This window comes from Crocuta crocuta, unplaced genomic scaffold (genome assembly GCF_008692635.1).
Source record: "Crocuta crocuta isolate KB4526 unplaced genomic scaffold, BGI_CrCroc_1.0 scaffold415, whole genome shotgun sequence".
Classification (NCBI taxonomy): Eukaryota; Metazoa; Chordata; class Mammalia; order Carnivora; family Hyaenidae; genus Crocuta; species Crocuta crocuta.
This window is the reverse complement of record NW_027531525.1, coordinates 1,485,217-1,501,845: the sequence shown is the minus strand read 5'-3', so window position 1 is coordinate 1,501,845 and position 16,629 is coordinate 1,485,217. Positions and strand designations below refer to the sequence as shown.

General features: G+C 41.1%; 1 protein-coding gene and 1 pseudogene across 1 annotated transcript in view; both read right to left on the bottom strand.

Annotated features, from left to right (window-relative positions):
* Window positions 1–15,599, bottom strand: part of SNX27 (sorting nexin 27) — a 37,924-nt gene extending 22,325 nt beyond the window's left edge. Inside the window, exons 1-2 of the mRNA XM_077772515.1 lie at window positions 15,336–15,599; window positions 68–260 (exon numbers count right to left, since the gene is read on the bottom strand). Coding sequence (XP_077628641.1) covers window positions 68–260; window positions 15,336–15,599 — 457 coding nt within the window. The remainder of the gene's footprint in view (window positions 1–67; window positions 261–15,335) is intronic.
* Window positions 3,354–14,373, bottom strand: LOC144238725 (glycine cleavage system H protein, mitochondrial pseudogene; annotated as a pseudogene).
* Window positions 15,600–16,629: the final 1,030 nt, after the last annotated feature.

Here is a 16,629-nt window from a genome sequence, read left to right as displayed (position 1 = left end):
AAGAGCCGCAGCACATACCTAGACTCCGTGTCTACTTAAGGTAGTGGCGTTTAATAGGCCGACTTACCTTTTTCTAGATATTCTTCCAACCCCCGACGTCGGGCATCTAACTGCTGTTCTGATAAAGAGAACGGCCACTTCCCTGGGAGTCGGGGAAATGTAAAGTTGGCAAACTCTCTCTTCAGGTTCTGGTGCAGGATAGCAAATTCCCGGTACCGCTTAGAGCACAGCTGTCTCCCTGCCATATAAACATTGTATACCTGGTGAGGGAAGAACAAGACAAAAAACAAAAACAAAAAGCCTACTTACTACCGATTAAATCACAGAATCATCTAAAGTCAAGCTCAGGCTGATACTGGTGAGGCACACTCTGCTACACACTGAATACAGAATGTGTTCAAGGTCACCGCCAAGTAAGTCTCACTTTCAGTAATGCCAGAAATGATGTGGACCACAGAGTGCTACTCTTTTCAAGTGGCCCGTAATCTAATTTTTGCTATTAAAATTACCTTCAACACACGGTTTTAAATGTCATGAAAGACAATTCAGCTTTTAAGGGTGGATTTTATTTTCAGAAAGTTAAAAGTTATTCAAAGCCACTGTGGTAAATCTACTGAATGAACAAGAAGCAAATCTGGAGAGAGAGGGATGTACAAAGCGAGGGTTGATTACAAAGCAGTGTGCCTGATATTTGTGTGTGGCCCAAACTTCCAAAGCAATGTCTAAAAATGGGGGCGCCTGGGTGGCTCAGTCGGTTAAGCGTCCGACTTCAGCTCAGGTCATGATCTCACGCCTTGTGAGTTTGAGCCCCGCGTCGGGCTCTGTGCTGACAGCCAGCTCAGAGCCTGGAGCCTGTTTCAGACTCTGTGTCTCCCTCTCTCTCTGACCCTCCCCTGCTCACGCTGTCTCTCTCTTTCTCTCTCTCTCAGAAATAAATAAAAAAAACATTAAAAAAAAAAAGGAATGTCTAAAAATGATGTGAGTAACAGCAGTATTTTGTCAGCAAAATGTTTCTGAGGCAAAAACCCCTTTCCTGAAGTCAGGTTATCTTTAGTTTTGCTCTTCCTTCCATCATCAAAACCACGTTAACAAAAAGTTGAATAAATGTGTTCTAAGGACCACCTTGTAATAACAAAGAGTTAATAATCCTCATGAAGAAATGGTTAGAGATTTTGGTTTACTGTTCATGGATACGTGCCAAGCTTCTAGAACAGGGACTGTAACATAGCAGTCAGTCAGTCAGTATCTGATGAAGAAATTAATGGGTATATGTGAAGTTTCTGAATGTGCACCCTCATCGAGTGATGAAATGTGTAATCCAAAAACATCTAAGAATCCAAGTTACCCTGTATTCTTGGAACAGATCAAATTAGGCAGAGATGGAAAAAAGGACCCTAAATCACACTTACTGGTTTTGCAAAAATCATTCTGAATTTTAAATATACACAAAACAGATCATCTACTCATGGAATCAAGAGTTAATCGCTGAGAATGTATGGGCCAAAGTATTCCCTTCAAGCTCAAAAAGAATCTTTACCATGCTTCTGTGATTTAGGAGGTATGAATTAAATGCAAAAATAAAATAATTTATTCATTCAAGACTCCTTTCCCAGAGCTCTCCAACTATGATTCCTCCCCCAATTAAAAGCAAAGCCTCTAATCACTATGAAATAGTCTCCAGGGGTGCATATTATCCTGATCAGTGAGCTTTCTTCCTGTGATTATTACTCCAAGCTGTAACAGACTGTAATGAAGCACGTATATTACCAGAGTATTCCTGTCACTGTATGAGAAACATACAAAAATCACATTTTTCCATCTCAAAATAAACTATCTAAATTTCTCAATAATATGACCATTCCTTTGCTTAAAAGGCAAGCCCACAATACCATAGGTGATATATATCAGCCCGAGTTCCTGAGACAATGAAGAAAGGAAAGGAGGTAAAGCTAGCTAGTGACACTCTGGCTCAAAGACACGCCCCACGTCTTTTCCCAAGAAGAGTAGAGGAGGTCTTTGATGCACACGAAGACTATGACTGCATTTCCTCAGAGCTGATCACTCAAGTGATCTCAAGTCCAGGAAAATATTTCCTAGGGTAGAAAGAACCCTATAGCTTGAGAAGCCTTTGTGATAGTTTCAACAAGAAACCTGAAAAGTTGATTCAACTTTCAGTTTCTTGGTAAAGTGAAAAGAGTAACATTAAATAGCCTCTCACCTATCTCCCCACCACTCCCTACTTAAATGTGGCATCAAAGGGAACAGAAATATAAATAGCATGCCTGACAGTTCTGTAATATTTTAATGCAAGTAGAAATGGCTTCCACAATAGCCAAAACCACTTTTAAATTATCTGCGCTTAGCAAATGAGAAACATACAAAAAGATCACAACAGGCCCACTTGAGTGGCTTAGTTGGTTAAGCCTCTAATGTGGGCTCAGGTCATGATCTCAGAGTTCGTGGGTTTGAGCCCCATGTCGGGCTCTGTGCTGACAGCTCAGACTCTGGAGCCTGCTTCAGATTCTGTGTCTCCCTCTCTCTGACCCTCTCCTCTCTCTGACCCTCCCCTGCCCCTGCTCTGTCTCTCTCAAAAATAAATAAACATTAAAAGAAAAGAGAGAAAGATCACAATAGAGACTGCTTTGTTCTTCACTGGTCCTTAAAATTAACCAAGATGTATTAGTATTCATATTTCCCTGGTTTGGGTACACTCATTTGCCAAAAAAATGACTACTTCACTAAGTGCATGCTGAGGTCTTCTGCCTAAAACTCATGAACATACATGGTCCATGAGAAACACCCACAGTCTCATTACAAATGAGAAAGTCCATCAAAAAATATATTCTCTGGAGGCACCTGGGTGGCTCAGTTGGTTAAGCATCTGACTTCAGCTCATGTCATGATTTCACGGTTTGGGAATTCGAGTCCAGCGTCAGGCTCTTTGCTGTCAGTGTGGGGCCTACTTTGGATCCTGTCCCCTTCTCTCTGTGCCCCTTCCCTGGGCACGTGCCCTCTTTCTCTCTCTCAAAAATAAATTTTGAAAAATATATATATTCTCTGGACTTGAAGGAGAACATAATCAAATAGGAACTAAAGATATAAACAGGCAGGCAGTGCTTCTGGGATCTTTCCATTTTAATTTAAACCCTAAGACTGGTTGGCTCAGAAATGAAATTAGATGAAATTAATCTAGCTTATGATAGTACACTGAATTTAATGATCACCGGTCACTTTCTTCTCCAACTCCCCACAGCCTACAAGACTTCAAGTTGGAATGTTCAGATCACAAAGCCAGTTGTCTGAGGAAACAATTTTTTTTTTGTTTCATACTAGTTTATTTAGGGATTCCATTTTCATTCCTCAATGGGCTCTATATATTGCTGATATGTTTCTTTATTCATTAATTCACCCAGTTCTAAAGAATTACTGTTATCTTGATCATCCAACCATCTTCATAACAAGATGTGTTGACAAGTCCTGGATTTTCTGCAAGAGCTTCATTAATTTCAGTTACTTCTCCTGATAGAGAAGACGAGAGTTCACTAGCAGCTTTCACACTTTCCAAAGCACCAAACTCATTCTGTTTATTCAATTTGGCCCTGACTTCAGGCAGACTACATGCAACATTTCCCAAAGCTTCCTGTGCAAAACTGCTGCCTCCCACTGTTCCAGTAGCGTTTTCTGCTGTTACCCATTCCTGTCTGTGACTTTATGCGCGGAGAGCAGAGCCCACCCTGAGCCTCCAGGGCCTGGGCAGGAGGGTGCTGCGGGCACAGGGTTGGCGCACAGGCAACAGGGCTCAGCCCGCAGGCTCCACACCGTCACAGCGCTGTTGAGGGTAGCAGGTTTCAGTCCTCTTGAGATATTCCTTGCTCAGTAAGAACCCAGCAGGGAAAAAGGCATGAATTCTAGGTGGGGAAAGTTTAAAACTTATTTGACCAGTGATTTTATTTTGTTTCTCTAGATTCTCTAAGTCAAAGTTTCAAAATTCAACTAAATATGTAAATGCTGAAAATCCATGCCATGCCATTTCTTTCTCTGGCCTCATGACGTATTTCTATGTAATGAATGCCAGAAGATGGTAACTGGTAAGTTTCTTCTTCCCTCCCTCCCTTCTTTCTTTTTTAAGTAGGCTCCATGCCCAATGTGGGGCTTGAACTCACGACCCTGAGATCAAGAGTCTTGTGCTGTACTGACTCAGCCAGCCAGGCACCCTGTCACTGATAAAGTCTTACAATGAGCACAGGCCACTGCAGGGAAAGCAATTCCGGTAACATCTGGGTACTCAATATCAAAACTGAAATCCCAGATATCAGGGGTCTTCATTTTGTTGTTCCTTAACCCCCCCACCTATAGATTTCTTAAGGCTTTTAAATGATAACGTCTCATCCTATGTAGGATCTGAATATTAACAAGTTCTCATTTTTTCAAACCTCTAGTAACCGAAAGGAATTGTGCTTTTGAACAGACAGAAGAGAATCTCCTTACATAATGCAAAAGCAATTAGAAAAAAAAAGATTAGATGACATTTTGGCCATGGCAATATCACTCAAGTTCAGCTTCCAAAAGTCAAGTAGACACCATCCTGGTTCCTGCTGTTGATCTGGATGAATCTTCAATATACATTATGACCAACAAATTGCTTCCAACACTGGCCTGTCATTTAATCTTATTTTCAGCGAATATTCATCTTAGGGGCACCCGAGTGGCTCAGTTGGTTGAGCGTCCAACTTCGGCTCAGGTCATGATTTCATGGCTTATGGGTTTGAGCCCCGCATCAGGCTCTGTGCTGATGGCTCAGAACCCGGAGCCTGCTTCAGATTCTGTGTCTCCCTCTCTCTCTGCCTCTTCTGCACTCATACTCGGTCTCTCAAATTTGAATAAATATTAAAAATTAAAAAAAAAAGAAGAAAACCACATTATTTGCCATTCACAAGCTGCTTATAAAAACAAAAGGAGATGGGGCGCTGGGGTGGCTCAGTCGGTTAAGTGTCCGACTTCGGCTCGGGTCATGATCTCACGGTTCGTGGGTTCGAGCCCCGCATCAGGCTCTGTGCTGAAGCGCTCAGAGCCTGAAGCCTGTTTCAGATTCTGTGTCTCCTTCTCTCTGACTCTCCCCTGCTCATGCGGTCTCTGTCTCTCTCAGAAATAAAACATTTAAAAAAATTTAAAAAACAAAAAACAAAAAAAACCCAAAAGGAGATATTAACACTCTTAGCTGATTTCTGGGTAAAATAGGTGAGATCCATAACTAAGGAACACTGAAGTATTTTTCCCAAATGCTGAAGTATTTAGGCTCCTTCTTGGAAAGAAAAAAGCATAAAGGCCACAAAATGCTCTTAAATAACTTCGATTTCTTGTGCATGCACATGTGTACATGCATGCACATTTATGTGTGTTCTGCCTAACATGGATCATAAATGGTCTCTGTTACTTTTTTCTTTATTTAGACCTCGGGTATATAGAACTGGATTAACCATAATCCTTGGTTCACAACATAGTCGCATTATGGCAAGCTCTTTGGATGTTAAATTAGCTATTTGTAATCTTGCAAAAGTAAACTATAAACTAAGACCCTGAGTCTCTGCCCCCTTCATCCCCTCTCCCTGCTTCCCCAATCCCCAAACTTATAATCATGTACATCGTTCCCTTGCTTTTCTTTTTGTAGTTTTTTCCTGTATTTATTTGTAATCCTTATATTTTTATTCTTTAATTTTTAAAGAGCATTTTAGCTTTATAAAAAGTGAAATGCACAGTGAGACCTTCCAGGGCTTATTTTTCCCCTCAGTCTCATCCACAATGTTATATACTTTGTGGTTTATTCTGTTGTATGTTAACAGTTGTTGTTTTGCTTTTCATTTATTTTTTTTTAATGTTTATTTATTTTTGAGAGAGACAGAGTGCAAGCAGGGGAGGGGCAGAGAGGGAGACACAGAATCTGAAGCAGGCTCCAGGCTCTGAGCTGTCAGCACAGAGCCCAATGCAGGGCTCAAACCCACAATCTAAGAGATCATGACCTGAGCTGAAGTTGGACACTCAACCCACTGAGCCACCCAGGCACCCCTGTTGTCTTACTTTTTAAGTATCTGTTCCATTGGGTTGATTCTGGGTTTTTGCTATTGTGAACAAATACCGCTATAAACTTGTGCATATGCTCCCTGTTGAACGTATATAAGAGATTCTCCTGGATGTACTCAGACTAGAAGTGCAGGATTATAAAGTATGTGAATATTAAGCTGAAAGACACCATGCCAAACGGCAAGCTAAAGTGCTTACATAATACATAAAAAAATTCTCTTACTTCTTGCCAATGGGGAATGGATGCGAAAAGATTTCCTATTGTGGTTCTAATTTGCGTTTCTCTAATGTTTCATGTAATGACGTCAATCATCTCTTCACATATTTATTTGCCATGTGAGCATCCTCTTCTGTAAAAATACATATTATTTTGTTCAGCGTTGCATTAATTTTTTGTGTTTTTCTCATTAATTTGTAGAGTTCTTTATATGTTCTTGACATAATCTTTTTCATGTGTATACACTGTATCTTCTCCTACTGTGTCATTTGTCTTGTCACTTTATTAACTTGATTTTTAAAAATTTCTGGGTTTGGGGCGCCTGGGTGGCTTAGTCGGTTAAGGGTCCGACTTTCGCTTAGGTCATGATCTCGTGGTTCATGGGTTCGAGCCCTGCGTCGGGCTCTGTGCTGACTGCCAGCTCAGAGCCTGGAGCCTGTTTCAGAGTCTGTGACTCCCTCTCTCTCTGACTCTCCCCTGCTCACGCTGTCTCTCTCTCTCTCCTAGAAATAAATAAAACATTAAAAAAAAATTTTTAAATTTCTGGGTTTTTTTGTTTAATATTTTAAAAGCTTATTTATTTTGAGAGAGAGTGCACATGAACAGGAGAGGGGCAGATAGAGAGGGAGAATCCTAAGCAGGCTCCGTGCCCTCGGCATGGAGCTGGACACGGGGCTTGATCTGATGAACTGTGAGATCAGAACCTGTGCCAAAATCAAGAGGTAGACACTTAACCAACTGAGCCATGTGGTTTTAGAATCCAATTTCTCAATATTTTTATAACCAATGCTTTCTGTGCCTTAAACTCTTTGCTATACCCAGGATTAAAAAGCTATTCACCTATACTTTCTACTAAGCTTTTAATTTTTATATTTTGTCATTTAAGTCCTTAATCCATCTAGAATTAACTTTTCTAAATAGTATAAAATAGGATTCTGTTGGCACTTCTTCTCAAATCAAGAAATAAAATACCCATAAATAAAAATATTCTGTTTATAGAATAATCTGGACATTTTATGGATGGTCTGGAATTAACCTGCCACGGTAAACACTAGGAAACTAGACAAAACCTAGGCAGCAACTCTGGACCCTGGACAAGGGCCAGCTAGGAACTGGGACCCCCTAAGAAAAAGCAAGCCAGCAAGCTGAGCCCGACCTTAACCCAGGCTTTCTGTCTAGAGGAAACTTCTGAACGAGGATGCAGACAGGGGCATCCAACAGTTTGGCAACTTCACGGAGTTGTGGAGACAGAGACGAGTGTGTAGGGAGGCCAAAGCAGCTAGAATTTGCAGGACACAAGACGATGGAGCTAAAGAGAGACAGTTCTAGAAATCTGCATAGGATTCCCCCTTAAGTTGGGCTGAATAGCAATTTGAGGAAAGAACTATTATCAGAGTGAGCTATAAAAATAACAGTGATCTGAGTTCAAAGAGCATCTTTAAAAAAATTTTTTTTTAATGTTTATTTATTTTTGAGACAGAGCATGAGCTGGGGAGGGGCAGAGGAAAAAGGGAGGCACAGAACCCGAAACAGGCTCCAGGCTCTGAGCTGTCAGCAGAGAGCCCGATGTGGAGCTCGAACCCACGGACCATGAGATCATGACCTGAGCCAAAGTCGGACGCCTAACCGACTGAGCCACCCAGGCGCCCCCCAAAGAGCATCTTTAATCATCTGACTTTCCTCCAGCCAGAATAGAGATCTCCCTTGAATTTCTATGGCATTGAAAAGAACTAAAAAGGGCCATACTTTAGGAGTAGGGCTAAATTAGTTCTGGAGTAAAAGCTACTCTATGCTCATCCTACCAGAGCTTAAAAACAAACCTAAAAAAGGATCAAAGTAATCTATAAGGAACTTAACTGCATGCCAGAAAAAAAAGAAAAGAAAAAAAATCCAACATTCTTTAAAGGAATATAACAAAATCTAACACACAATAACATTAAATTAACAGTGTACAGGGGTGCCTGAGTGGCTCAGGGTTAAGCAGTCGATTCTTGATTTCAGCTCAGCTCATGATCTCATGGTTCATGAGTTCAAGCCCCATGTGGGCTCTGTGCTAACAGTGCAGAGCCTGCTTGGGATTCTCTGTCTCCCTCTCTCTCTGCCCCTCCCCCCCACCTCTCTCACACTCTCTCTCTCTCTCTCTCAAAAATAAACATTAAAGGGGCACCTGGGTGGCTTAGTCCGTTAAGCGTCCGACTTTCGCTTAGGTCATGATCTCACAGTTCGTGGGTTCGAGCCCCGCGTCGGGCTCTGTGCTGACTGCCAGCTCAGAGCCTGGAGCCTGTTTCAGTCTGTGACTCCCTCTCTCTCTGACCCTCCCCTGCTCACGCTGTCTCTCTCTCTCTCTCCTAGAAATTAATAAAACATTTAAAAAAAAAATAAAATAAACATTAAAAAATTAACAGGGTGTTAATGCCCCATCAAAAATTACTAGACCTATAAAGAAATATGAAAATTTAACCTGTAAATCAGGAGAGAAAGCAGTCAACAGAAACAGACTCAGAAATGACAGGAACAAAAGAAGCAGCAAAAACATTAAGCAGCTACAGGACTTAGGGGGGTGCAAGAACAGTAATCTCATTCCAGACATACGAGAGTGCCTATGCACATGCAAGTCTTCCCCGTGGGTCTCTTGTGCTCACAGGAAAGACTAGGGACAGGGCAGGAGACTAGAAATGGTCTACCATGGTGGCCTAGGCATGAGAGAGGTGACTGGCAATTGTTAGGGGACAGACACAATGCTCCACCCACTTGCCCGTGACCTTTCTCTTCTATTAAGCAAAAGCCTTAAGCCCTTGGGGATGGGCAGCAAACCCTTTCTTCAGAGGGCACTGGCAAAGATCCCTTGTTTCTGGGGAAAAAAATAAAAGCAAAAACCCTCCTCTCCTGGTGAAAGAGAGGAAACCAGTTTAGACCCACGTTCCTGATCCTAAGTAGAGGTTGGCCACAGCTGGGGAAGGGAGAAGAAACTCTTCTAAGACTAACCACAGGCACAAGGCAGAGTTCAGTTGTGATAAGAAGGGGAGAAGAACTAAGAGAGTCTCACTCGCAATGCACAGGCAGAGGTAGACCTTGCCTAAGACAGAAGCTGCACCAGAAAGCAGAGAACCCGACTACAAACCTAGCCGAAATGAAAAGCAAGAGCAGTTCACCAGTGGAAGAGAGGCAAGAGTGTGGAGAGAATGTGTCCGTGGTACAGACCTGCAGGGGTGGCTAAAAGTTGAGAGAGGGAAGAGAAGAACAGTGAGAAAAACAGAGCCTCTGGCCCAGCCCCCAGTGTTAAGTTCAAAGCGGCTTACTGTTAGAGGGATTTGAACTTTATGGCACAATAAAGGTACCAAAGCCAAACAACACCCAAATTGAGCTTGACTGGCTCAATCCCCTAACAGAAGACAATGCTTGCATATTTTCAGGTTCAAATACCATTTACCTCAGTCTCTACTGCTCTACACATGATTCAATCACATATTATAGGACAAAAAAGCAAGACAAAAAATTCCACTTACATCAAGAGAGAAGGCACTCTCAGAGATATCTAGATGTTAAAACTATCAGACAGGGATCTTAAAATAACTATGATTCAGGGGTGCCCAGGTGGCTCGGTTGGTTGAGTAACTGACTCTTGGTTTTGGCTCAGGTAATAATCTCGTGTTTTGTGGGTTCGAGCTCTGTGATGGGCTCCACGCTGACAGTACAGAACCTGCTTGGGATTCTCTCTTTCCCTCTCTCTCTGCCCTCCCCTGCTCGCATTGTTTCTCTCAAAATGAATAAACTTAAAAAAATTTTTCTAAGTAAAATAACTGTGAGTCATACATTAAAAGATCTACTAGAAAATGTAGACAGCATGTGTAAATAGATGGAGAATTTCAGGGGAAATGATAGAAATAAAAAAGATGATACCAGAGACATAGAGTTTCTCTGACAAGCTCATCAGAAGACTGGACACAGCTAAGGAAATAATCAGTGACCTTGAAAATAGGGCAGTAAAAATAATCTAAAGCAAAACAAAAAAGAAAAACAGAATAGAGCATCTAAAAGCTAAAGGACAACATCAGTCTAACACATATGTAATTAGAATCTGAAGGACAAGAGAAAAATAACACAGCTGAAGAAATATTTGATGGCATACTGGCTGAGAATTTTTGAAAAATTATAAAAGCTATCAAACCATAACTCTATCAAGCTTAGAAAACCCCAATGAGGATAAATACCAAAAAAGACCTAGTTTTGAAGTGTAAAAACTTTGACGGTAGCCAGAAGGGGTTAAAACATCACACAGAGAGGAACAGAAGCTAGCAGGCTTCTCCCTTCTCATCAGACACTAAGCAGGCCAGAAGAGAGGAGTTACATTTTAAAGTACTAAAAGAAAAAACTATCAACCCAGAATTTGATGCCAGTAAAAATATCTTTCAAACATAAGAGTGAAATAAAGACTTTTTCAGACCAACAAAAGCTAAGAGAATTCACTGCTAGCAGATGTGCCCTATAAGAACATTAATGAAAATTCTTCAGGCAGAAGGAATAGGATACCAGACGGAAACTGAATTTACACAAAGGAACAAAGGACACCAGAAATGGTCAATGTGTAGTTAGATATAAAAGAACTCTTTTCTCATTTTTAATCTCTCGAATTGTTTAAAACAAAAAAGTAATATGGAATATATAACACCTATAGAAGTAAAATGTATGACAACAGCACAAAGGATGGGAGAAGGAAATTATATATATGGTTGTAAAACTCTTTCATTATTTGAGAAATAATATTGTATTATTTAAAGATAAGACTTCTAAAGATGTATACTGTAAACCAGGAACCACTGCCAAGAAAATGAAACAACAAGGGAGCCTTGGTGGATCAGTCGGTTACATGCCCAACTCTTGCTCTTGGCTCAGGTCGTGATCTCGAGGTTCACGAAATCAAGCCCTGCATTAAGCTCTAGGCTGACAGCGCAAGGCCTGCTTGGGAGTCGCTCTCTCTCCCTCCCTCTCTCTCTGTCCCTCCTCTGCTCATGCTCTCTCTCTCTCAAAATAAGTAAATAAACAGTAAAAAAAACAAAACAAATTATATCTAATAATACAGTAGTGGAGATAAAATAGGATCATTAAAAAGTACTCAATTAAAAAGAAGGCAGGAATGAGGAAAAAAGGAATAAAGAACAGATGAGATACAAGATACTAAAAACCCCAATAGAAACCCTGACATCTTCCTGCCTGGAGGAAAGAGAGAAAAGATTCTTGGCAACCATGGCCACCACTAGAATGAGTAGAGAATTCCAGAAGGGAGAAACAAAGAAAAGGATGCCTTAATTTTGTGAATGAACACCAAGTATCTCATACTGATCTCAACTTGAATGATACACATATAGAACAGACTCAGAGCAGTACAGAAAGGCTGAAAGAATTGAACTGAAACATGAAGTACGACCCACAGGTAGCAGAGCCTACAGTTAACTGCTGGATAAAACAAAACATCAACATTCCTCAGAAGAATATCACAGGACTCAGGGCCAAGACAATGCAACATTCACAATACCCAGGATACAATCCAAAATCACTCACTGTACAAAGAATCAGGAGGATATGACCCGTTTTCAAGGGAAAAGACACTCAATAGAGGACAATCTCAAAATAACAAAAACATTGAAATGTTCAGACATAACCAACAGAATACAGAAATCAAACCACACATACATGTTCAACTGATTTTCAACAATAAAGCCAAAGTATTTCAATGGGGAAAAGATACTCCTTTTCAACACAGGCTGCTGCTATATATGCAAATGGCGGGGAGGGGGGAAATCTTGACCCTTATATCAAACAGTATTGATACAAGAATCAACTCGGAATAGGTCCCAGACCTGAACAGAAGAGTGAAAACTATGAGGCAGTCACTTTGGAGCAAAGTCTGATGGAGCAAAGTCTGGCATTTCCTCAAAAGGTTAAACATAAGAGTTACCATACGATCCAGTAATTCCACTTCTACGTAATATCCAAGAGAAATGAAAACACATATCCACATCAAAAACTATACATACATGCTTGAAACAGCATTATTCATAACAACCAAAAAGTAGAAATAACCCAAATGTCTCTCAACTGAAGAACAGATAACTGTGGCATATCCAGACAATGGAACGTTATTTGGCTGATACACGCTACAACATGGGTAACCCTGAGAATACATCTGATTTCATTTACATGGAATGTCCAGAAGAGGCAAATCCAGAGAGCCAGAAAACAGAGCAGATGGGAGGTTTGGAGGATGGTAGCTAAAAGGTAGAGGGTTTCTTTCTGAGGTGAGGAAAACGTTCCATAATTGTGACGGCTGCACTGCTCTGTGATCATACTGGAACCACTGAATTACATACACTGAAGGTGTACAACTAAGGTATGTGAATCATACCTCAATAAAGTTACTACAAAAACAGAGAGCTAAAACTATAAAGCTTTTTCAAGGAAACATAAAAGATCTGTATCCTTGGGTTAGGCAGATTTCTCACAACATGATCCGTAAATGAAAAAAATAGAAAAGGGCGCCTGGGTGGCTCAGTTGGTTAAGCGTCTGACTTCGGCTCAGATCATGATCTCACAGTTCGTGGGTTCGAGCCCCGCGTCGGGCTCTGTGCTGACAGCTAGCTCAGAGCCTGGAGCCTGTCTTCGGATTCTGTATCTCCCTCTCTCTCTGACTCTCACCTGCTCACGCTGTCTCTATCTCTCTCTCAAAAATAAATAAAACATTAAAAAAATTTTTTTAAAGAAAAAAACAAACTGGACTTCATCAAAATTTAAAACTTCTGTTCTTTGAAAGACACTGTTAAAAATAAAATAAAAAGGCAAGCCACAGCCTGGGAGAAATATTTCACAAAATATCTATCTGATAAAGGATTCCAAATACATAAAGAATATTAACAACAAAATAAGACAATCCAGGTTTTAAAATGGGAAAAAACATTGAACTCTTCACCAGTAAAAATATAAGACTAGCCACTAAATACATGAAAATAAAGTTATCATCATGAGTCATTAGGCAAATGCAATTAAAACCAGACGGAGATACCCCCTAGAATGCCTGAAATTTTAAAAACTGATAAGAACAAGTGCTGGGGAGATTATGGAGCAACTGGAACTCTCCACGGATGAGAATGCAAAAACAGTACATCCTCTTTGGAAAACAGTTTGACAATTATTTACAAGGTTAAACTTTTACCACATGGCCCTACAATTCCACTTCTAGCTACTCAAGAGAAATGAAAACATGTATCTCCATGAAGTCCTGGACATTAATGTTATTTCATGGCAGCGTTAGTCATTTAGTCCAAAATGGAAGCAACCCAAACGTGCATCAATAAGTCACTGGATAAACAAATTGCAATAAATTTATCCAAATTAAAAAGTAACTGCAATTAAAAGAACTACTGACATATACAACAACATGCAGAAATCTTAAAAGCACTACACTAAGTGAACAAAGCCAGACACAAAAAACTACTTATATGATTCGTTCATCTGACATTCTAGAAACGGCAAAATGGAGTACCAGAAAGATAATCAGTGGTCACCAGGGAGTGTGCTATGGGGAAAGGACTGACTGCAAAAGGTCACAAGGGAACTTTCTGGCATGGTGAAAGTGTTCCTCTACCTTGTGATGGTGGTGATTATCAAACTATGTACATTTATCCAAACTCATGAAACTGGACATTTAACGTGGGTGAATGTTAATGCAGGTAAATTATGCTCAATAAAGTTGATTTTCTTAAAAGGGACAATTAGTTTCATTCCTTTTCTAAAGTCTACAAAGGTTCTCAAGGTCTCAGGTTATTCCCTAAAGGTCTCAACACCCATTCTGCTCTAATTTTAGGATTTGATCTTGATTTCTACTTTTTTACATGCCTTATGATTCAATGTACAGCACCTCTGAAACACAAAACTTTAAACTCTGTGTATATGGCTCTGTGATTCCACAGATCAGGCCAACCGAACCTGCGCTCTGTGCTCTCATCACCAGCTAAATTACGGATGCAGTCAAACACTGTCTGATCCTTCTGAACCTTTCTGGTTTCCTTGCTTGCTTTTCTCATCTCCTCACTAAACAAAGACTGCAACTTGAGTCAGCAGTTCCCAGCTGGAAACACGTGAAGTCTGTCTGCCAAGTCTACCAGAAGTCACTGCACTTTCTACAAAGAATAATCAATTTCTCATTAGATCAACACTCCCCACATAATCAAAGGCAAATAAAGCATACCTCAGTAAGAGAAAAAGTGAGGAGGCCGGCCTATCAGCAGCAACTGGGTTTTGAGGAACAAGCAAAGGCACTCAGAAAAGGGGCGGCACCCAGAGCTCAAGGTGGGCTTTCCCACTCATCTACAATTGCAACCAACTGGAAATGGGACAGAGCAGTTCATGTGTACTATATTCAGAGGAGGATTAGGACCTGGGGAAAACCCCACGTTAATCATTCACACAGATATCTCCAAAGGAAAAGGAAAAGGAAAAGGAAAAGGAAAAGGAAAAGGAAAAGAAAAAGAAAAGGAAAAGAAAAAGAAAAAGAAAAAGAAAAGGAAAAAGAACAAGGTGTGGAGAGGAGGAGGGCAGGGCGGCTGCAGGTTCCGATGTGGACAAACCCTGTATCACCCAAATGTTTCGGAAGACACCACCTTTTAAAATTAATCTTGCTCTAGAGCTCAACAGAGTCGATAGTAACTGAGAGGCTGCTAGTAGCAGAGAAATATGGAAACTAATTAGAGAACAAACAAAACTGACTCACAAGTGTTTACAACAGACCGGAATACAAATTTAAAACTGTCTGGAAATAAAACGGAATTACACTTAAGCAGAAACAGAAATCTTCATTACTGTAGTTCACCTCCTGCAAAACAATCACGGTCAGTGTCTTTTATTTATGTGTGAACCCATCTTCCTGGCAGACAAACTGACCTAGGTTGTAGTGATTACCTCTTATGCTCTAGTATAAATCATAAATGGTAAGATTGGGGGGAACAAAAGCTAGATGTTTTGAGGATTGAGTTGGGCCGACACTCACCACAAACTTCTCACCATTCTGCTCCACATGTTTGTATGTGGGGACCGATATGGGCACTGCTTGCTTTTCTGTGTAATCATAAAACGATTGTCCCAACGAGTCGTCACTGGGATCTAGGTTATCTGCCTCATGTGGAGGCACAGATAACACTGTCAAGATCAACTCCTTCTCGCCTGCTCGGATCAGGTCCACCACCTGCTTGTGTGTCGCCCCCTCAACATTCACGCCGTTCCTAAGGGGAAAAAGGGAAAAAGACAATCCCATAAACGAGAAGGGTCCATACACCTTGCATCTCCACCCTCCTGCCCCGCTCCAGGGTCATGCAGTATGAACCATAAAAACAAAGTTATTTTGGCTCCAGGAAGTCTGTTTATATGTTTATAGATCATAATGTGAAACACTGTTTGTGAACTTACGGCAGGGAGCAAAATGGAAGCACCTGAGAGGACCTGCCCCTCCTCTGGGCTGGGAGCCCAGACTCAGCCTCAAGGAAACGCATGGCAAAGAGGGCGAAACTGGGGAGGAGACAAAGCTAATTTCCGCATCCTAACCAAGCACGTACACTATACAGTCAACGGAGCTTTGAACAATCCTGCCATTTGAACTGTACTTAATCCTTCTTAAACCTTCTGAAATTTCCGTTATCAGAATTTTTTTACAAAATATATTCCTTCAATTTGTAAAGACTCGAAACGATGACTTAGGATAATTTGTATCTGTCAATCTGATTTCACCCCTTATCTTCAAATCAGTCAACTTAATTTTCCTTTATACTGAGTTTCACCAGCTTGAGAGTTAAATGGTATAGATCTCTGTACACTCTAGTCTCTTCTACCACTTTGTTTTTTTTTTTAATGTTTTATTTATTTCTAGGAGAGAGAGAGAGAGACAGCGTGAGCAGGGGAGGGTCACAGACAGAGGGAGTCACAGACTCTGAAATAGGCTTCAGGCTCTGAGCTGGCAGTCAGCACAGAGCCTGACGTGGGGCTCGAACCCACGAACCGCGAGACCATGACCTAAGCGAAAGTCGGACGCTCAACCGACTAAGCCACCCAGGCGCCCCCTACCACTTTGTTTTTAAAAAGGCAAGGAGATGGGGTGCCTGGGTGGCTCGGTCGTTTAAGTGTCCAACTATGGATTCCAGCTCAGGTCATGATCTCACGGTTCATGAGATGGAGCCCCACGTCGGGCTCTGCACTGCCAGCATGGAACCTTCCTGGGACTCTCTCTCCCTGTCTCTCTGCCCCTCCCCTGCTCACTCTCTCTCTCAAGGTNCCCCCTGCTCATTTTTCTT